Raw genomic sequence first — 23,048 nt, forward strand, 5'->3', positions numbered from 1 at the left:
ATAGCGTGGGGACTGCGAGAGGAGGAGGCAACCTCGCACTGGAAGTCTCTAGAAACATTTACAAAAAATACAAGGAAATGAATTTATAAAACCTTTTAGTGGGTGGGAAGGAGGAGGGGGAAGAAGGAGAGGGAAATTGCACTATGACCAAGCAATATAATTAAAAAAAAACAAAAACAAAACAAAACCAACAGAACAAAAGGATTTCAAAGAGACCTCGCAGAATTTGACAGATAAAGCTAGTGTTAAATTGTTAACTTGTATCACATAATCAAAAAACAGAACAAACAGAAAAATTTCTATATGATACAGACAGAGTAACATACAACAGTTAAATGGCAAAAAATATATATATATATATATTTCATAGAATTACAAACAAGATAAAATAATGGAAAAACAAAACTGTACAACTTTAGAATTTAAAAAATGTTCATCTCAAACACGGGGAGAAATACAAGAACTTTTGTTAAAAGAAAACAGTTTGTTAAAACAGCAAACGCATTTTGTGTACTTGTTTTCATTTTTGACACCTTATGCTACAACTGGATACTGGTAGGAATATTAGATGGTATTCTCTTTAGTATCGTCTACTTAAAAAACAATTAAAAAAGGAATTTGCACTGTGCATTAGCCTAGTTAGAAATATGTACAACAGTTCAGGATCTAGTCTTTCATCAAACTAAAACCAAAAATCTGTAAAAATAAAAGAGTCCCGCTAAAAAATGAAACCCACGTTCGTCTCTCAGGATGCTCCAGTCTCTTGCAGAGTCGATGAGCGGCTTCAGCCCTGGGAGGAGAAGCCCGAAGGCGGCGGGAGGAACCTGCGTTCACAGTCTTCGAAGTTCCCTTTGAAGCAGGAGGAGGATGAGGATGACAGGGAGAAGGCTCTCACACTTTCGGGGAAGAGGAAACGGGGGGGAAAGGAGACCGTTTCTGTTGACATTTGGCTATGGAAGTGAAAGCAAGCATCTATTTGTCTCCAGAATCTACATTTTAGCAGCACAAAGTTTTCCTTTCAAAGTCCAGACCACAAAAGACGTGTGAGTGCGTGCGTGCGTGTGTGCGTGTATGTCGGCGTGTTTTCCACAAACAGGAGCACAGAGATCAACGTAAGCACAAACGCCTCACAGAGAGCCTCTTTCTGTGCATCGCTAGCTGCGTCTCTGGGCACTCACTGCTCAGGCTGCCTAGCACAGGGACACAACTTCAGAACTGAAACCTGCCTTTTGGTATGCTGGATTTTCATTAAGAGTTGTCTCTCTGCTTGCAGAAGAAGCACAGATAACAACCTGGGTACTTTTTTTATTCTTTATTTAAACTTAGACTTGTTTGTTTAAATCAGAAACAAATTCTCAAGTAAAAAGAATCCTTTTTGCTCATTCTGCACCAGTGGTGAAAGGGTATGTCTTTGGATTTTATTTAAAGCATGAATTTTCTTTAGAGAAAAAAAATGTAACAAAAACTTTTTTTTTTTTTTTTTTCAAAAGAAGGAACAGAGTGCAGCCTAATTACACAAACAGAAACAAATGCTTATAGTTAGGAACAGAGTTTTTGAAGCATTTACAAAATGAGGAAAAGAAGAGGAAAAAAAAACAAAAACAGGAAAAATGGAAAATAAGAAAGAGATAAGTGCACAAGGGTAACAGACATAGGTAAATTGTATGTATACGCCTTAAAAAGTTTCAAACCCCCAACAAAAAATATTCTGCAAGGGATCCTACTGACCCCCCAAAACCCTTTGAACTTCTTTCTTTAGTTTTTATAAAATAATTATGCAACCACCCTCTAAGAAATGAAGGTAGCAACCATAAGTGGAAGATTACAGGATGGGGAAAACGGGGAGTAAAGGTACAAAGGGGAGAAAAGCTTAGGCGAGTCAATGGATTGCAATCTATCTGGCTAGGAATGAACAAGACAACATCAAATGAGAAGCCGTCAGCTGGACCATACAAAAGCTAAATGTACACAAAAGGGTTTTTTCTTTTAAATCTACCATACTGCTTCAGTTCATTTCCAATGCAACAATCTACTCAACACCAAAAATGGTCATATCTATCATAAATACAGAAAGTCAGTTGTTTTAAAACTTATTTTTTTTAAGCTCCGAGTCCTCAACACTCTTTGTGGTTTATTTTTTTCTGAAAAGTGGGAGTGCTTAACTTTTCCCCTTGAAATTGGCTTCAGCAGAAAAGCTACCCTTAGAATCCCCGAAAAGCTAAAGCAGTTCACATTGATTTTCTCTTGAATACTTTCTGCCCATTTTAAATTAACAAAAAAACAAACAAACGAACAAAAAAAAAAAGAAAACAAAAACAAAAAACCCAACCTTTTCTGGAACGAAAACAAAACAAAACAAAAAACCCAAAAACAAACAAAAGAAATTATATATATATATATAAAACAATGATTCTGAAAACAGAACAAAGTGTGAGCGATTGACCTGAGAATAAAAAGACATTACATTTCTTTTTTCTTTTAGCAAGCCATTGGTATCTGAATGCTAAGATAGCAAGAAATTTAAAACTGTAACAAGGTGGGCTGCTTTCCCATACAGTGCATGCCGGCCTCTGCTGTGCTATCGACGTGGGGCGTTATTGAAAAGGGGCAATATACAAGGGGCTTAAGCTCCGAAGACAGTAAGGAGGCAGCACGGGCTTTCGTCTCCCAGACCAACAGTACCTTCGAAAGGACAAATGTAACAGATTTTTTTTTTTAAGTTTTATTTTATTAAAAGGAAAGGAAAAAAGAAATGTAAAACCCACCGGCATCGTTATATGGGAAAACAACCCACGCTTTTTCTTTTTTCTTTTTTCTTTTTTTGGTTAGAAGCTTTGGAATTGCAGTTAGTCTATTTTTGAAATTGGTTTGTTATTAACTTTTTTATTTAAATTTTCATTGTTCATCTTCAAAGCTTACAATCTGAAGGTGTCCATTCCTACGCTAGCTAGACCACTGTCCTTAGGGCAGCCGGGGTCCCGGGGCCCCTCCGCCGGGCTCGCCGGTCCATCTGACTTTTGGCTAAGATCCGTGTCAGACTCCTCCGAATAGTCGTCTGTTGGCATCGAGGGCTGAACCCCTGAGGTGCTGCATGAACTTGAGGTAACCGTTGAAGATGAGGAGAGAGGAGGGAAAGGCGGCGGCGGCGGCTTCCCCGGCGGGGCGCGGGGGGCTGCCGGGGGCCAGGGCTTTCTGGAGGCGTGGGGGGAAGCCGGGGGAGGCCGGGGGGGCGGGGGGCTGTCGTTTGAGTGAGCGGCCGACTGCGAGGTAGATGCGGTGCTGGGGTCGGGGGGGCAGGCAGAGTGAGGTAATAGACTGGGGTGCTCTTTGGCGTTTCTTGCTGCTCTTGTGATTGTTCGGTGTTTGTGCGGGGCTGACTCGAGATGCTGACTGAGGGCTTCGTCCCCACACACCGTGCTCTCGCACGCCACGCACTGGTACGAGCCGCTGCCCTGGCCGCTGCCGGTGGGCACGTGAAGCACCATCTCTTGCAGGTTCGCCATGGACTGGCCGAAGAAGCAGAGGGACTTCAGGTGGTCGCTGGCCGCCTCCTGGTCGCCGAAGCCCGCCTGGCACTTGCGGCAGACCAGCTTGTACTGCACCTTCGGGACGATGAAGGGGTCGCAGAGGGAGTCCGCACCCTTGCCTTCCGCTTCGGGCTCTTCTGGGGGTTTGGGCAGGAGGGGGGACACCTCGCGGGGTGCATTCTTCTGCTCTTCTTGCTTGGGGGGTTCTTTGGCAGGGTCTTTGTCCGGGGTGGCAGCCCCCGTGGGGACGGGGGTTTGGCTTCCTTTGGGCTGCTGCGCTTTCTGCTGCTGCTGCTGCTGCTGCTGCTGCTGCGCTTGCCGCTGCTGCTGCTGCAATGCCTCCTGCAGACTCTGCTGGTATTGCTGGTACTGCTGCAGCAGGGAGCCGGGGGACAGCCCCAGCAGCGCCTGCGACAGTGCAGGGCTGTAGGGGAAGAGCCCCTCCATCCCGTACATGGGCTGCAGGTACCCGCTCTGCAGGGCGCCAGGGATCTGCGGGGCGTAGTAGGGGGAAAACCCGGGGACGAAGTAGGGCAGGAACTGGCTCGTCAGCAAGGTGGTGGGGTCCGAATTCAGGGCGGCCTGCAGTGCCTGCAGCTGGGCAGGCTCCACCGCATACTCCATGGCAGGCAGCGGGGCCGAGAGGGCACCTGCTGGCGCCTCCCCCTTCTCCTTCTTGGGCCCCGGCAGGGGGTCCCCCTTCCCCTTGGGTGCCTTTTCCTTCTCTTTTGCCTTCTCGCTCTCCTTCTCCTTGCGCTGCGGCGGGGGCGGCTGCTGCTGCTGCGGCTGTGGGGTTGTTGCCGGCGGCTGCTGCGGGGCCACGGCCGCCGTGGCTTGTGCCGGAGTGGGCGAGCTCAGAGCGGCCGGGGGCTGCTTATTTGGTAATCCAGAGGTGGGGAGTCCGGGCGAAGGGACGCTTGTGCTGGGTAGGCCCATCAGGTTGGGTTTGGGAGAAGTTAAAGCTGCAAGAGGGAGGAGAGAGAGGTGAGGAGTCAGTGCAGGGCAGGTGGCAAGCACGAAGCAGGGTGACCCCAGGACACCCCACGAGTGCCCCTGCACGCCCTTCTCCACGCAGGGGCAGTGACTGTGGCAGGGACAGTGACACCAGCCCCGTGCTGCGTGGCTCATGTTGGGGTGCCTGGGTGCCAGCCCCGCTTCCCCTGGGCACGGGGATGCCCGCACCCCCCGGTGCCCATCAGCCCTGTCACCCATGGCCACGCAGTGCTGGCTGCCCATGACGCTTCAGGTGAGATGGTGTTTTCATCTGCCATTTCACGTAAGCTAGTTAGTGCTGGATTATGAAAATACTTAAAATGTATGCGAAGGAGTGGGGCAGGGGAAATGGAAAGGAGGAAGGTGGGGAATGCCAGAGGGGTGTAGAAAAGGGATGTGTTCCTCATCCTGTTCTCTCCTAGTTTATCAGCTTGCTCTTCCCCAGGGAAGAGCCGCAGCTGCCAACTTCTGTGTGCTCCTAATGCTTGGCAAAATCGACTGCTCTCTAGTTGGAAAACACTGGATAAGGAGATGTCCTACGAAGAGCTACCATGGATAAAGCCTGATGTGCCCCTCAATATTCCAGATCCTTGCACTACCCCTTATCGGGCGAGGACAGACGGACAGACATCTGCCATGACCCACCAGTGGTGAGCTGCTGAGGAGCTCCCGCGGCTCAGGGCGAGAGCAGCCGGCAGCCACGGGGCTGTTTTCCCCCTGCAGATGGCAGAGGGACACCCGAGTGACCTCAGGGCTGGGGCAGCTGAGGGCATTTGGTGAGGGAACAAAGCGGATGTGTGGGAAGGCTGATGAGGAGCCTGAGGTGGCTCAAGGATAGAAGGAGCTTTGGAGAAGGGCTGCTGGGTGAGAGCTGGTGCTGAGAGCGGAGGCACCCGGGGCAGGGGGCTGGCGTGTGGGAACCCAGGTGGCTCCTGGAGAAGCAGCTGGGCTTCCCCGGCAAGCTGCCTCTCTGGGTGCCCACTTTCCCTTCCTGTGGCTGGAAGCAAGGCAGCCCAAACACGTCTCTCTTGTGATGCACAGATGCAGGGTGACAGCAAACCAGAAAATACTGCCATTTCGAAAATGAGTCAGTTATTCACAACCTGCTCTAGGTGGCCCTGCCTGAGCAGGGTGTTTGGACCAGGTGACCTCTAGAGGTTCTTTTCAACCTAATTTATTCTGTGATTCTGTAAACCAAAGAGAGAAAACCTCCACGTATCACAGACAGCTGAACAGATGCAAATGTCCTGAAGAAACTACTCAACACAAACAATGCACCTGGCTTTCTTGTATAAGTTCAGCCAGACTTTCTGGCTGTTGTCCCCTGTACAGTGGAGTTATCCCAGTCCCCTGGACTCGTTCTCTTTAGATCAAACTTCATTCCTTTCCTGGAATGTAGCTCATTCAGTAACTATGGGTGTCACTGAATTTGTACTGCTCAGAATACAGCAAAGGAACAACCTTCTTGCAGCATCGTATTTTGAGTAGCAGTTGGCAGCAAAGTGGGGCACAGCAGTCTCCAAATCCTGGCTGCACTACACCCTAGTATAAACAGTTCATTTGGCTATGGTGTTGCATTCACCCCCTGGCTTTGTTTGGAGACCTGCATGCAGAGCTGGACAAAACTGATGTGGCTCTGCAGAGGACAGCCTGGTAAAGGAAGCGAGCAGCAGGGCTTGAGGAAGAGGCAGGATAAGAGCCCTGGAGAATTCAACGATGACTGAAGCAAAGCCCTTCTGAGACCTGCAACTGCTCTTGATGCTGTATTGAGACAATAGTGATTTGTAAAGGTATGAAGTGAGCCTCGACGCAGCAGCCTTATAGATTTCAGATAAGGGGATATTATGGATAGATGCCATTGAAACTGATGTTCCCTAGTTGAACAGTCCCTGAGAGGTTCAAGCACAGGAGCAGCAGCTAATTCATAACATTCCTGGATGCACAGCCTTATCTGTTTCGACAGGCTTTGAGCTGAGATGGCCTGACCTTTGGAGCTTTATCTAAAGGCCACAAATAGTCTGTTTGACTTTCTAAATAGCTTAGTCCTGCCTAGACAGTCACTGATTACTCTTAACATTCATAGTATGTAGCCCCATCTCCCCAAGACACATACTGATCTTTGGAGAAAAATAAAGGCAACATATATATTGAAGCACAAAAAAGTAATTTTAGATCTTGTTATAAACTTGGGGTACTAAGTAAAGAGCATAGAGCTGATCTGTGATAGGCTGACAATGTAATTTGCCAAAGAAATCATTTTGGCTTACTTCTGGCCACTGAACCAAGATCTGTTGGAAAGAAATAGCATGAAAATATCCTGGCACACAAAGATCCCCATCAGGCACATGCCTAAGACTACACTCAAGGAGCAGGAATGGGCAGCAGCCCCAGACAGAAGAACATCTCACAGCAACTGTTTTTAAAGATGGCTTAATTACAATGGACTATCCTACACCCATTGTCACTATTTTATCTACTCGGGGTGGGGTGGGGGTGGAAGGAATTCTGTAACTATGCAAAAAAACCTTGCAGAGGCCCTAACTCCTAATAGAAAACTTTTCTAGATAAACTTACTCTGATCTCTTCTGCTTCTGACATGAACACCAGCAACCACACTACAATGTAATCCCCATGCTGCTCCAGGGGAGAGAAGGATCTTGACTCCAAGAGTACGGATCATATTTGGAAAGACCAGAACCCAACTCTTGTCCATTTGCCAGCGGAAGATACTTCAGAGATGAATAGTTGTGGAGAAAAAGGTGAACAGAGCCATTTCCCAGGGGATAGAAGGATGCCTGATTTGAGTCATGGGTCCTTAATGCTCTCTTTAGGATATTATACCCAATGTCATTGTAACAACATACTAACTTCAGGTTCTAGTGATGTGATTTATTCTGAACAACTCTGCAACCAGCCTCCCTTGCAAATGTCAGATAAGCTGTTCCAAGTTCCACCTAACTGCTCAAGCCAGCTATTTTTTTTACTAAGATTTTGATTTGCTTATCCAAAGATTTACCTCCTGCATGACAAATGAAGAAGGCAATTCGATTAATATGACACTATCATGTTACCTGGCAGCACCAGCACTCAGTTCTTCAATCTGTTGAAAAAAGAACTTACAAAATGGCCTGCTGACAAAAAGCATCAGAAAGTCTTTTTGAAGACTGCTATCACTCCAGTTTCTGAATAAGAAGCCAGGAAGATGCTTAGATAACATTTATACTTTATACCAAGGATTATAACTTATCATTAGCCAATTAGTTCAGTACACTAAGAGAAAGTTATTGTTTCTGGACACAGCCTAATGGTGTTACAGCAGTATCAGTGCAGTATAGAAAACAAAGGTGCGTACTGGCATATGCTGTAGCAGGACCAGGCATGACGGCATTTTCCATCTGAGACAGACTCAGCCTGTTGCTGAGACAGGACACTAGAATCAGTTCTTGGGATATCTTTGCAAATGCAGAGTGGCCCTGGTGAGAGGCAACTTGAATAGGTATCATCAAGTAAACAGAGAAGTCTGCCAACTGAAAGCAGGTCTGCTAGAGAACATCAATTAGCTCTGTCACGAGTTGCAATTCAGATGCAAGCATATCCTTGGGATGCCACAGATGCAGCAGGGGTGAAATAATCCTTGAATCAACTTTTCTAGGTCTAGTGTACTGAATAGTACCTTCTACTGATAGTATTTGCTATACATCGTATGCTTTCCAGCCCGCCATCAGGTACAAGGGAAAAGAGCATCCAATATGTGGAATTAGGCCATCCAAAGGACTATGCCAAATTTCATTGTTATGTAGTATTGTTAAGAAATATCCTATTAAAACACAAATTAGATTTATCCTACAACTACGCTGTTTTTGGTTGGGAAGGTATTTTCAGGCAGTTCCCACCTCATAGCTCAAAAACAACCCACCACCCCATCAGGATTTGTCCTGGAGGTCACTATAAGGGCGTTACATAAAGATGCTCCAGATTCTGTCACCACTACTACCAGGCACATTACATTTTCCCTGGAAACAGTTCAGAATTACTGAAAACTTGGGATGGCATTGCATAAACTGAATTTAATATCAAAAGGAAAGATATAATGAACAATGCATTCGGTACATTAGTCCTTTTCATGTTCTATTTGATAAATCCTCTATTTTCCATTTCCTTGAAAGTGCATCAGAATTTTAAGTCTGTGCTAGCATAACATAGATATGCAACATTGCTTTATTTCAGATTTTGCTAGAAAAATGAATTCAGGAATTAAAGATAAAACACCCAATGCCTATTTGCTCTCAAGTAAACATGCGTAACTAAAGGGCCAAGTATCCTATTACTGGTCACTCTGAAGGGAACATCCACTTGTGCTAAAGATGCATCAGGTTAAGCTGTGTTTCTGGGTAGTGTGATAACATCCATACCCACCTGTGTTGGATGGAGTGAAGCCTGGTAAGGATGGGCTGTTGAGGCCTGGGAGCAAGACTGGAGGGATGCCCTGTAGTGCTGGGTACGCAGCAGGAAGGTTAAGAGCTTGCAGAGGGGTGTTATCAAACATGCCCTGCTGTTGAGCTGCCAGACCAAGAACCTCATTGGCTTTTTTGATCCGGTCCAGCTCCTGCTGAGCCATCAACTGACGTACAGTAGCAGGGTCAAAATACTCCTTTTCCTTATCCAACTGGCTTCCAATGGTTTCTTTAACTTTGGAGATATGCTGTTGAGAGAAGATATGGTCACGTACAGACAGTCGAGCGCTGTACTTGATGCCACACAAAGTGCACTCTGTTTTGGGTCCCTCATAACTTGTTTGGTTTATACCAAAATGCTTGGCCATGCTGAGTTTGGACTTCTTCTCCTTTGCCCGAGCATTTTGGAACCAGACCTGAACAACTCTCTTTGGCAGTCCAATGTCATTGCCCAAGACCTCACACTCCAGCATGGTAGGTGTCCTGTAGTCATTAAAGCACGACTTAAGAACTTTTAGCTGGAGATTAGTCATCTGAGTGCGAAAGCGTTTCTGTCCGGGCCGATCCCCACTCTCCCCAGACTTGCTGGCTGAACCACTTGCACCAGGGCTGGGTGAGCAGGGATCTGCAAGGCTGGATGTTTCACTATAGTCCACAGTACCTTCATTATCGTACTCTTTGCTGTAAAAGCTGGGAGCTGGGCTGACCAGGCCAGAAGACAGACGATCTTCATATTCAGACATTGCTATCATGGCAGCTTTTGTGAGACCTTCACTGGGTCCTGATGCAGATTTGGTTTCAGTTGCAATCCCTGTTGCGCTATCGTTGTCTGCATTCCCTTCATCTCCTGTTGTAGTGTCTGTGATTGCAGTGTTGACAGAAGAGCAGTCATCATTGTCCAGCTTTGTCTGGTCAAAGCTCAGGTTGACCGAGGACATGGAGGGACTCTCAAAGTCTTCTATCCCTTCCACCTTGATGGAGGATGGACTCAGCAGAGTCCGAGGTGACAGTTCCATGCTCTTGTTCACTGGGGAGAGAGGAACACTCTGACCATCACTACTAGTTGGTGGCATGTGGGAAAAGCTTGCTCCATCAAAGATGTCTCCCTTCATCTGGAGTCCCCCATCGCAATCTAAGAGCATAGCAGACAACGTCAAGTTGTATCCGGCTCTCTTGGCCTCATGCCAGTGGCGGGATCGGATGTGAGCTTCCAGAGCTGTCTTTGCTTTAAAGAGAGCCCGGCAGAATGGACAACGTCTATGGGCTTGGGCAGGCCCTACAGCTCTGAACTGTCCCTTCCTTTCCCGCGCACGGGTGTTCTGAAACCAAACTTGCACAACACGTTTCTTCAAGCCCACTTCATGTGCAATGTGATCCAACATTTTCCGTGTTGGGTTGGAGTCTAGCAAGTATTTCTGATAAAGAATTTCCAGCTGCTCTGGGGTAATTGTTGTCCTTAGACGTTTATCCCTTTGAGGTTCTTCTCCTCCAGTCCCACTGTCATTTTCTCCAGGGCTTGCGCTGGCCTTTTCCTCCAGCTTTCTCTTCAGTGTGTTCATTGTGGATGTTGGAGTTGATGGAGAAGTAGCGGAGCTTGCTGGAATCTGTGGTAATGTACCCGATAGCAGCTGGCTCGCAAGTAGTGGATTACTGGGATCAAAAAGCATGAAAGGCATATCCAGCGTTCTGTCCAGGAACGGGGGGTGAATAAACTGGTTTTGTGCACTCAGAAAATGAAGCTGCTGATGCTCCTGCCAATGCTCAAAGGAAGGAAATGCCAGCTTACACTGGTCACACTGGTATGGGATTAGCTGAGGAGGTAGGTTTGCCAGCTGTTGAGGGGTGGATGTGTGGATGGGTTTGAGGGAGAGATGTGACAGCTGAGATGGACTTGGGCTTGACTGTGACAAAGAACACTGAGGGGGCTGAGGAGGGGGAGGTGGCTGTTGTAATGAAGAGGGGGAGGATAACTGTGAAATCTTTTGGTGTGCTGAATTTGTCTTTTGTTCTCCTTGGTCCTGTTGCTGCTGAGACTCTTGCTTTGGTTGCACTTGCTTCTCTTGAGTTTGGTTTTGCTGTGTACTTGGAGGTTCAGACTGCTTTGGTTTCTCATCTGTAGCTTCTACTTTAGAGCTATAGGTGGAGGAATCGTCTGCCTCTGCTGTGAGCTGCAGAAAAGCTGAGGAGGTTGCATTAGCTGAAGATGTAGGTGTGCTGTAAGCTTGTGAGGGCATTGGTGTGCTGCAGGAGGAACTGGTTGGAGTCAAGAGCTCCATTGCATCCATAGAGTCTTCATTCTGGCTATCATCCTGTCCGTCTTCATCCTCATCTTTGTAACAAAGCTTTTTCTGGTGTTTAATGAGATCAAAAATGCGCTGAAAAACTAGGCTGCACTTTTTACATTGGTAGTTCAAGTTGCTTGTTCTAATGTATCTGTCATTTGTGAGCTCCCGCCGTTCTCCATCTTTGCCTTCTCCCTGATTCTCATAGTTTTTCCTAGCTTTTTGACGGGCATTCTGGAACCACACCACTATGACACGTGTTGGCAGGTTCAGCAAATTAGAAAGCTGCTCAAATTCATCATCCTTTGGATAAGCATTGGCATCAAAGAAGTCCTGCAGGACTCTGAGTTGGTAGTCAGTAAAGCGTGTCCGGGAGGATCGCTTGCTTCCCCAGTACTCCTGCTTTTGAGGTTCTGGAGAAGGAGGCCGTGAGTCTATCTTCAGCTCTTCCAGGCTGGTAATGGGAGGATTACTGAAATTGTATGGGGAATCCTTGTTGCGCTGGCGTTCTTTGAAAAGAGTGTTTCTAAACCAGTGCTTGATCACTTTCTGGGGTAACCCAGATTTGTCCGCCATCTCTTTGATCTGTTCCTCACTTGGGGAATTGTTAATATCAAAATACTGCCGAAGAACTCTGAGTTGGTCATCAGTGATTCGTGTCCGTGGCCTCTTGTTCTGCTGCTGCTGGAGAAGGCTGGGGTTGAGCTGATGCTGGTATAACTGGGCCAAGTCTGCAGGCAGAGGGTCTACAGGACCAAGCTGGGGCGGCAGCTGAGCAGGTAATGTTTGTAGTGGCATGGTTTGCATCATAAGTGGTGAAAAGATGGGGAGCTCCATTGGCATGGAGAGCTGAGTGAGTGGCACAGATGGCTGGGCTGGTGCAATCGTAGGAGAGGTAATTGGTGGGGCAGAAGTAGGAATGGTAGGAGTAGAAGCTGGCTGAGGAGGTGCTGGAGGGAGTGGAGGTGGGGGCGGTGGAGGTGGTGGTGGTGGCTCTGGGGTCTGAGGCCGCAGCGGGTACAGTTTGTCATAGTGTTCTCTGTACTGTTTGGCAAATCTCTCTAACTGCTTAAAGGGAAAGTAATGTTGGTGAACATGCTCTTGGTGGCTCTTCAGGATGAGGATATTTGAAAAGAACTTGCCACATGTATCACACTCTAGCTTTTCCAAGTTCTCACCTTGCTCTGTCTTCCCATTTTTCTTCTGCACCTTCTGCTTGTTTTCATTATACTGAATGACAAGCTCAAAGCCAAAATTTTCTAGCAAGGCTTTTGTGGCATTCCCTCTTGCATCAGATGCAATACGTGGAGGCAGTAAAGAGGGCTCCGAATTGCTGCCTGGTACAAAGTCCTTCTTGTCTTTGGGCTTTAAGTTATCAGGCAAAGACTCCTTAGATGCTGCATTATTGTCTCCCCTCTCTGCACTTTCCCTTTCCCGTGGGGTTTCTTTTTCTTTCTCCTTCACTACAGATTTATTCTTCTTCTCTGGGTGCTGGCTCTGCTGTATAAGGACATGAGGTTGTGACAAGGACAGCTGACCTTGCTGCTGTTGTAAGAGTTGTGGATGGCTCTGCTGAGGGAGCTGAACTTGGGCCTTCAGGTCCTCCAGCAAACTCGGACCTGTGCCAGTCAGTGTTAGAGCACCACTGGTGACAGGCAAGCTAACTTCTGGATTGAGCTGGAACTCGGCACTGGGGATGTAGAAAGGAAACAAAAGATGCTGCTGTTGTTGAAGCTGCAGAAGGGTCTCAGTGGTCATTGGAAAGTGCGGCAAAAGTGCTGGGTTGAATAGCTGAGATTGCAGGAGAGCAGCTTGTTGCTGCAGTTCTTGTTGCAGGTGGGCCTGGACTTGAGCCTGGGCCTGTGCCAAGGTCTGAGCTTGTTGCTGCTGCTGTTGCTGCTGCTGCTGCTGCTGCTGCTGTTGCTGTTGCTGCTGCTGCTGCTGCTGCTGCCTGGATGCAATCATGTCTGCCAGCTTCTTTCGGTTTACCTCTTTGGGCTCAGAAGGGGAGGAGATATTAGTGCTAACAGGGTTACCTATGGGAGCAATTCCCAAGCTGTCGCTGGATACCTGGTTGAGCAGGCTGGGAATGGGAGTTGTGCCCGAATTACTTGTGTTGGTAGTTGTGAAAGTATTATTGTTGCTAGTGCTCACTGGGCTTGGTGTGGATGAACCCAAAGAGAGACTGCTGCTGCTGCTATTGCCAGCTCCGTTACTACTGCCACTGCCCCCAGCTGCCTCTAGCTTGGCAGCGCGAGCCTTGGTTTGGTGCAGGACAGACCTCATGTGGATCTCCAAGGTAGAGCTCTGGCTGTAGGCCACGTTACAGGTGTTACACTTAAAGGGTTTGTTGTCTGGGCTGCTAGTAGGTTCAGGCTGCCCAGTAGCAGACTCTTGGAGGGCTCTTTTCAGTTTATGCAGATGAGAAACTGAATTGTAATGGACCAGGAGAATGTTTTTTTGCGTGAAAGATTCCTTGCAGACTGTGCATTTGTAAGGGCGAGATGGATCTAAGAATTTCTCCATAGTGAAGTTAGGGCCCTTCCTGAAGGGTAAGGCTCGTTTTGGTTCTGAGCCAGAGTCCTCTTGTACCGATCCCGAATCACTACCTGTTGGGCTCTGCTTATCTTCCAAGTCGCTCTCTTCCTCCTTATCTTCCTCAACTATTATAGTGTGGTCTTCTGCAAGCGAAGGATCGCCCATAGCAAGAAGGTCCCCGTTGACCAAAAGACCACCATACAGCTGCTGAATGTCGGCCTCACTCAGCTCCAGATGGCTGGTTTCCAAGTGCTTCTTCAAGGCCTGGAAGGTTCGGAAGCTGCGCTGGCAGAGGCAGCACATGGTGGCCGCTCGGATAACATGGTACTGCGAGTGGAGCTGCAGCTTCTCGATGGTTTTGAATGCCAGGCTGCACTGGTTGCAACGGTACTTGTAGACGTGGCGATCAGACACTGGCAGCTGCGGACGCTTTGCATGAACTTCATTGAAATGTGTCTGCAGGGCTGCTGAGCTCTTGAACACCTGGTTGCACCCCTTCTTCCAGCAGAGGAAACCGGAGTCGTCCCGAGCAGAGCTCTGATCAGCTGCAACAGGTTTGGGATCGCTGCTGTGCTCAGCACCTTCTGATGGCAAAACGCTCTTTCCTGAGTCCTCAGAGATCTCTGTGAAAACAAAATCACAACAAAACTGGAAATTACACCAGTGCACAAGGGCTGATCAACACCAATTTTTGCCCCAACTAGGTCAGTTTTTTCTCTCTGCAAGACAAATAGGTATTTCCAACATTTCTCCTCTACCTTCACTCATTTATTTTAATACCAGCCCATTAACCCTCATCATGGCCCATTACATAAACCTACACAATTTACTTTCTTGTTCACTTTGAGTATCTGAGAATCATTCACACATACACATTCCCTTACTACATTTCTCACCTTTAATTCTCCCTTTTAAGCAAAGGCTGTCCAGCCACCTATCTGTCTTTGCTGTTTTTCTTTGATATCCTGCCTAATTTCCAGCAAGATTTCTCCAAATGAACGTAATATTTGAGTCTTGGTCCCAACAAAGCTAAAAACAGGAATGAAATTCAGGTCCTGCTAGCAGCAGCTCAAAGGAAGTTGTTTGAGGGAGGAAGGGAGAAGAAAGAACAAGCACTCAGTGCACTGCCACTTTTCCGGGGCCTAACAGCACAGTTCTGCCAGAAGAGTGTGGTAAGGGTGGAGGCCAAAGAGGGGATCCCAGTGTCCAGTAAAGCACTACCTTTCCTGCCTATGCCAGTGCTGTCCCACCAGCATCACTACCTAGGGGCTGTCTGCCTGAAAGGAAGCAATGGTTGTCTTTGTTACCACATTCCCTACAGACTTTCCAGGAGGGCACAGAAGGAAGACCAACATTGTTTCCCTGCTGAGTTTAAGATCAGACTCTTCTGCTCGTGCAGAATGAAGTTCTTGGGATGTTCTCACATCACACTACAAAGCCAGGACTAAATAGCCATTGATTTACATCCATGCCTTCATAACACAGCATGGCAATGAACAAGGCAGAGGAGGTTTGGGCTGGATAAGCACTGCAGCAACTGAAACCTCCCCAGTGTACGTACTTGAGCTATGATGGCAGCAGAGGTGTTAGTACAGTCTGTGGCCAGCAGCAGCAACCCTTGTGGTTTCTCTATCAATTCTCTAAGCCCTCTTACCACGTCTCTTTTTTGCTGCTCCCATCTGGTCTTCTCCTTTGCAAGGAGAATTTCCACAATTTCCATGTGAATTGCAATGGTGTGAGAGCTGTGCTCATCAGCTCTGAACTGCGCTGCTCTGCCCCCCTGCAGGGACACCAGGGGCACTGTTTGTGGTGCAGGTAAGGGAAGACTGCTCTGCCGTGTGCTGGCCAACTGTGGTCCTCAGGACATAGCTGGGTATGTGGAGATTGCCCATGAGATGTCCCTAGACGCAGTCCCCAGCCAGGTGACAGGAGCTGGGGGACTGGTGGGACCTCACTGACCCGCACTCACCAGGCTGCTTCCCCAGCTCCTCGGTGGTGGAGTTCCCATCTTTCTCTGGAGTGGCTGCTGGCAGAAACATGCTGCTGGGCATCATCACCTCAGGTGTTGTCACCTGGAGACAGGGAAGTAGGGATGTAGGGAAAAGAAAAGCACAAGGAAATATTTTTAACATCTTCAGTAGCAAAATTAGACACCAGTATTGTAAAGTCAGAGGCGTCACTTTTCATAGCTCACTGAAGACTCATGTTTATTAGACAAAGCTCACATCAGTCAAAAGTGTTTCTACAGTTACATTCTGGACATAATTAGCAGTGCACACTTGAAGAATAATCTTATTATTAATATTTTTCCTTTATGTAGAATTCAGACTTTGATCACTGACAATGTTTTGTCATGGGCTGTGAAACTTCTTGTGCAACCAATTAGGTAGATAAGTTGAAAGGCCCACCTTAAGCTGCTGAAAACATAATAAGGCCCCTAATTAAATCATACCTCGTAAAGTACACTGTAATCTTGAACTAGGGAGCATTGCAGCACTGTTTTCAAAGTGTATCGATGCAGGAAAAGGAGGGGCATGAGAAAGAAAAGTACAAATAAGGAGAGAGGTGACAAAGGAAAGGATGAATAAGGAAAGACTAAAAAGACAGCAAATTGTCTGTGAAATGAAAAGCTACTGGTAACCCTTTCCTTGCTCTGACTGCTGTGTTTCCTTCGCCTCTCTTCAAGTGTTTGTCTAGAACCTGCACCATCATTACCACTGCAGTACTTGAGTACCAACATTTTTGAAGAGCTGGAGATTTTGTGTGCTTCAGCTAGAGATGCTCCTTGAAAGAGTCAAATGCTTACACTCATCTTTTTCTGGAAAACCACGTTTCTTTGAGTTTATCCAGTCATACACACCAAGTACAAACCACCTAGCTAGCAGGCTGTGTGTGGCTGTTATCGGATGTGGGACAAGGAATGCCCTTTTCACCTTCATGGTCAGTATCTCACAACAACTGAAAAGCTGCCCCACAGTCGTTGTCTCAGACAAACCCGTGTCACTGTGACCATTCGTGCTGTATTCAAGTGCATGGTGCCAGAACTGGTTATGTGCCTGTGGCAAGCAAAGGCACCTCCACAGCTCCGCCTGCTCCCCTGCTGCTGGCGCTCAAGGAGCGTGCCCTCTCACCAGCGTGATGGCACTTGGAGAAACAGAAACCAACACTGACTTGCAATGCTTACCGTGCTTGTGCTCCCAACCTCTGACTGCTGGAAGAGTGACACAGAAACAAGCACTCCTAGACAGGTATGTTAAAACAAGCCTCTCTGTCCTTCTGCCAGACACTAAGAGGGCATCTGAACCGTGGATTTCAGAAGAGTGTGAGTGAGGCTGTTACCTGCACGCATGATAGCTTGCTTTCTGCAAAGTCAGGGACCACGACTCTGGCCAAACTGCATGAGATATTAACAAATCCATGGTGAAGCTGCAGCTGAAACCCTGTAAGCCTCTGTGCAGGACATGAAACCTTCTTTATCGACACACATGTCAAATCCAAACTGACACAGACTAGACCTTGGTTTAAGTGAATGAAAGCAAAAGCAGCTCAGAAACAAAAGTTCACATGAGTGGCTGCAGACATCCAAACTGTACCAAAGGGAGATGCTGAGCTACCTTGGTTTACGTGGAGGGCAGGTGCACGAAGGTAAGCACCGAGTCCTACAGACGTCTGCAGGAGAGGCAGCTGACACTGATAAATCACGAGGAAGGAAGCTGAGCACAGCAAATTCGTTCCACCTTCTACTTTAACCAGGAGCATCTGACGGCTATGGGTGGTCAGGAGATGAGAAAGGTCACTGGTTCATTCACAGTGGTGGGGCTCTGAGGAGGGGGCCGGGCAGGGATGCTGAGGAGGAAAGGCATGAAGGAACTGTCCCTCTCAGCCTTGTCAGCAGGGAGAGTGCTTTCCTAGGATCTTTAGGAATTATGAAAAATAAATCACGAGAAATTAAAAAAAACCCCAACAGAGTAGAAAAAGAATAAAATTATCTAACACCTCAGCTGCACATCATTATAGAAAACTGTGGTCTTTTTATACGCATTACAGTAAGGCAGCCATCCCCACTACCAGACTCAGTACGATGGATCAGTAATTGTTTTCATACACTTTAATTAGAAAAACTCAGATGGCTATGAATAATAATGGAAAAGAGAGACTTTTGCACTTGAAAGGTTGAAGTCAATCAAGTGTGAATGACGGCAAAAAAGAAAAAAAAAAGACACCAATTCATCAGGCCTCTGTTGTCTCGCCGCGTCTTTAATCATAATTCCTGATTGGGATTCAAGAAGGCAGTAAGCAGCGGTTCTTTGTCTGCCTTCACCTTCCGTCAATTAACTCTCCCCGAAATATAATCATCAACCTCACATGCTCCTCTGCATCTTAATCTGGGTCTCCAAACCAATAAGTCCTGCCCTATATGTGTTTAAGTAATTACCTTTATCTACCTGCATCTCCACAGCCACAGTTCTCAACCTACTTCTACCCCCCCCCCTCCACAAAACAAAAAAAACCCCTATGACTGTGGTACATTAAGTTGCTACAGATACAAAATCCCAAAAGGCAAAAAGAAAAAGGCTTGGAGAAAAGTATGGGAAACTAGAAATTCTGGGTATGGATATAGGGCAACAGCAGGCAGTCCAGACAGCCATACAGGGCAACCCCTGTGAAGCACAACCTTGAAAACAGGGCAACTGATCTGGACCCTGCTTTCATTCTGTACCCATTCAGCACCAAGCAGGTTTCTCCTGGAAGTGCTGCCCCTCTCTTCCATGCCACTTCCTGGGCAGGATGACTGTTTCTTCATCCTCACGGTCCACCAACCAAGCAGAGAGCAGAGACAAAGAACAGAGAAAATGGGCTGCTCATCTCAAATTGTTTTGCATTTATACTGAATTCCAGACTCCCAGCTTTGAACTATTTGCCCTTTTACACTGCAAACCTGTTGGAGTATATACCTTGTATATGCTTCCTTGTATCTGCAGAAAATGCCTCGCATCTTGTTGCTGCTTTTAATATAAACAAATAACAGGAGTACTGAGGCAACAGGAAGGTTTAGGAGGGCATGGTCACCTGACAGATAAACGAGGAGTGGTGCTATAAAACACAGCATTTTGTACTTCAGATGTATTTAAACGGCATTAACTGTTCTGGTGATAGAGAGGAACGTGTTTACCTTGAGCACTGTCTGTGTTAGCTCGTACAGTCGTTAAGTGCTCTCTACCTCCCTCTCACCTGAGCAGGCAATACCTGGGATGTAATCCTGGCACCCATCCTTGACTGCTCTAAGCCTGCATCTCTGGGCTTAAATTTCTCTTCAACACCAACTGTTTCACAACAGCAACAAGTCAGCCAATTTGAACTGTTACTAAAAAACCAATCCTACAAATGTAACTGAGACGAATGTGATTTGTCTTCTTCCTTTCCACCTGTACATACTCTTTTTGCTCCGTTTAATATTAAACTGTATTCCCTTCGCAGCTGCAGCCATGATATTCTGGTCCACAAGCCACCAGCAAAGCTTTTCAGCTTTCCCTCGCAGCCAGGTGTTATAATCCACGTCCACGCACGGCCCCGCAGTGCTCGTCCTGCACCGCCTGCTCGTGCAGCCCCCGTCTCGCCCAGGCCGAGCAGTGCGACCTCACGGAATGCAAGCGGTCCCCTCGGACTGCATCACTCCTTCATCTTTCTGACCAAATGAAACTGAGGGATGGGGAAGGATCAGTGGCTCACCCTTATCTGCTCTTTCTGACAGCCCAGTGACTGGATACAGATATAATGATTGGGTCCTGTTTATCAGTACTTGGACAGCTGGAGGGGGTACCCCCAGGAAGGCGCTGAAGCCCTGACGCTGAGCAAGCATTTGCTCTGAGCGCTGCCTCTGACAGCAGCACAGAACCAAACAAGTCCCTGCCCCATTCGCCGCACCAGGGAACCCGTCCCCCCTCCCGAAACATCTCTCTGCAGCTTGCACTGGGCTTAGGGAGTGCTGGCCCGAGGACTTTGCTGCAGAGAAGGCAGTTATCTGCCTCAGAGGGTGGATGGCTGCTGGAACAAACATCTGTGCCTCCAAGAACCCCACCCTTCAGATGAAATTCAGGTCCCTTTGAGAAGATAAAGTTCCTTGGGAGAAGAGATCTACCTACATGCTTGGAAACCCCAAATCGATGTCCTGTTCTTTAAATAATGAAGTCCAGTGACTTTTCACGAAAAACAAAACAAAACAAAAAAACAACAAGGATGGACACACTGTGTCTCCTTCCTCCTGGTCTCATGAACACCTTCAGCAGACGGCATATGCTCTGACACGCACCATCAGCAGAAGACCTACCTGTCACTGGTTTGGGGAACAAAATGCAAGTTCATTCCTCACAGGTGGCAACTGCCAGCAGTGACAAGCATGCCTCCTGCTACGACTGCATCTACGGTATTTTTAAGACAATGAACTGCAGAGCAGCTTAGCGGCACGGGCCTGAGGCTCAGAGCTGCATCACTCCTGCACTGGCCCCAGCAGCGTGACACAGGCATATTCTTGTCACGTCCAAAAAATTAATCTTTGGATGGCGTGAATAACCAGCTCCCTTTACACACTGGATCTGCCTTCTCTTACTTTCCTCAAGACAAAGTGAGACAATATGTGGACAGTCCATGTGGTTCCTCTGTAAATGGCCCAAGAGTGCTGAAATCGTGTGGCTTTGAAAAGAAAATCTCCAGAAGGGGTCTGAGGAGATACATTACTATCCCTATGTCCATGCAACCTAGGGGGAAATACACATGCGATGCAAGGTTCCCGAACCAGACAAAGGAGGTAATTTCCATTACAAAGAGAGAGAGAGGGTGCTGGAGTGAAAAGCTTCATTAGACTCAGAGAGGCAAAGCGATGGCAGTATACCAAGGTCACTTCTAATTTAGACCATCTAATTGGCAAACATGGCTCCAAATGGCTATCATCTCACAGGGCTCAGAATTAATGAAGCCCGATTATTTTCATTACCTTCATCCGAGATGGAGAATGAGACACAGAGTGAGAGGGAAAGGGGGGAGTAAGAGGGGGCGAGAAGGAGGGAGAGAGAAAAATTGAATGACAGCAGAAGGGAGAGCAATAAGAAAAGACAATAGGAAAGAGGAAAAAATGTACAGATAGCACGAGGGAGAAGTGGGGATGGCAGGGATGGGAAAGAATTACTCTTAAAGCAAGGGAGAAAAGAAGAAGATGAAAAGGCAGCTGAGAAGACGCCTTAAACCGAGGAAGAGAAAACTGACAACAGAAATGATGAGAGAGGAATGTGCAGAACGATAAAGGAGGCAGGGGGAGGAGGGAGCGCTCCCGCCACCGGAGGCTCTTGGGAAGCCGTCCCTTCTCCCGGTTTGAGCCCATCAGTCTTGTCAATCGACTATGCAGGCGAACTGCACTTCACCCTCATTAAGGGGCTCTCTGCTGAAGCGGCGCGGGCCCAGGACTAGCGAAGAGGCTGCTACGTGGGAAGATGGCGATCGGACCTGTTCGGAGCGGCTGCAACGCCACATAAACAAACTTGGCCACGGTTGTTCGCCAGCCCTGTGAATCGGCAGCAGCAGGAGATGGGGAGGGACAGGCGAGAGCAGCCTGCAGCACAGTGCCAAGCAGCAGCCCCTGCCCCACCAGGGCCTTCCCTGGCCCCCTGCCTCGTGGGGGATCGCTGGAGCCCTGCCGGGCCCTGCCCCAGTGGCAGGGCTGGCGGGAGGACCCCGAGCTGCGGCTGCTCCCCATGGGACAGCCATCGGGGCTGCTTGTTGATATGAAAAGGAAGGGGCACGAACCACACAGATATGAGATGCTCAGCATAAGCAAGCAGCCGTTTCCATGGCAACAGACATATTAGACACTGCAGGTTCCTGAAAGGCGTCTGATAAGGTATTATTAACTGGAGCCTCCTCCAAATGCCGAGTGCAAAGACACTGTGTCGAAAGGGACCTGGCTCCCATTTACTGGGCTCCAATTCACTCTCAGTGGCACCAAGACCCAATTCCCATGTCAGGCTGAGACAAGAATCTAGAATACGCAAAATTAGGAACGTTTGATGCCGCCACATTCTGCACAAGCTGTACTGATCTCACCAAATATTTGTCATGTAATACAAAGAAGAGCCATCTTCTTGCCCCACACACAACTTGATTTGAGGCAGGAGAGGCAGTCTTCCTACCCCGACATAACTTTGGGTACCAAAGCAAACAGCTACCCAGGGCCGAGGGCAGTGGCAAGATGGAATAAAAAAGGAACAAGCGAGATGGTGAGCTCCACGGATAAGCCAAACTCCACATTTCTCAATAGATGTTCTGCATGCTGCAGCAGCAGCAGGAGGTCCCACTCCAGCACAGAAGATGCAATGACCTAAGAAAACTGTCCTTCATACTACAGCAGTTGTTTTGGTCATGTCCTCTGGGAGGTGCCCCTAAGCTCCTGAACAAGTGACTTCCGTCAGTCTCTCTGTACCCTGGAGGACATACATCTGTGTAGGTGAAGTGGTTGCACTAGTTCTACCACACCAGTTTCTGGACTGTGAGCTCTGCAGACAGCCTGACTCAAACAAACCATCTGCATACCAGTACAGTGCATACCCTTAAGCAAACTGGTTGCGTGTGCTGGCATGGGAAAGGGGATCAGCTTCTTTTTACTGCTTTTATAAGGTCAGAATGCCTTCCATCAATTTAGTAAGAAGCTAACAAGATTTGATCGAATTCTCAGAAGCTACTTGCACACTTAAGCACCATCAGTTAAAACAGAGGTAGGTCTCAGAGGCCCGGGCCTTTGTGACAGGACAGTTACTTAACCTAGATGCACGTAGTCGGCCAGCAGAGCAGAGCTTCACCCGTACTCGAGCCTAGGAGTATGGCCAGCTTTTAAGTGTTAGTGAGCTGCTGTTGCTCTTTTCTCCTAAAATCTCTTTATATTTTGTTATTCAGAGAGTGATGGGATCTGTCAGCTTGGCTGGATTTTTACATGTTTTCAGCTGTTGTGCCTACTTGGGTACACAAAGCTCTTCCTGGCAGTTGCAAGTGCTTGGTCAGACAGTGGTCACTGCAACCTTTGGCATGCATCTTTGGCTGCATCTTCGGCTCCTGCAGAGCACGACAGGCCAAAGACAAAGGGAAGAAAAATGAAAGGACAGGTAACTCATAAAGCAAAGAGGGAAGATGAAAAGCACAAAGGTGTTTAAGAAGGAGACACAAGAGGACTGGAAGGGTGATAGAAAGAGAAGAGCAAAGAACAGTAACAG

The 23,048-nt window shown here is 47.6% G+C and overlaps 1 protein-coding gene across 2 annotated transcripts in view; it reads right to left on the bottom strand.

Moving 5' to 3' along the window:
• Nucleotides 1–323: 323 nt before the first annotated feature.
• Nucleotides 324–23,048, bottom strand: part of ZFHX3 (zinc finger homeobox 3) — a gene marked incomplete at its 5' end in the record, with an annotated part of 112,579 nt that continues 89,854 nt past the window's right edge. For both annotated transcript variants that reach the window (XM_084294725.1, XM_084294724.1), the window contains 3 exons: nt 324–4,489; nt 8,937–14,417; nt 15,764–15,866. In XM_084294725.1, the coding sequence (XP_084150851.1) occupies nt 2,916–4,489; nt 8,937–14,417; nt 15,764–15,866 (7,158 nt within the window). In that variant the 3' untranslated portion in view covers nt 324–2,915. The remainder of the gene's footprint in view (nt 4,490–8,936; nt 14,418–15,763; nt 15,867–23,048) is intronic.

The sequence above is a fragment of the Netta rufina genome (genome assembly GCF_964035555.1).
Source record: "Netta rufina genome assembly, chromosome: 13".
NCBI lineage: Eukaryota > Metazoa > Chordata > Aves > Anseriformes > Anatidae > Netta > Netta rufina.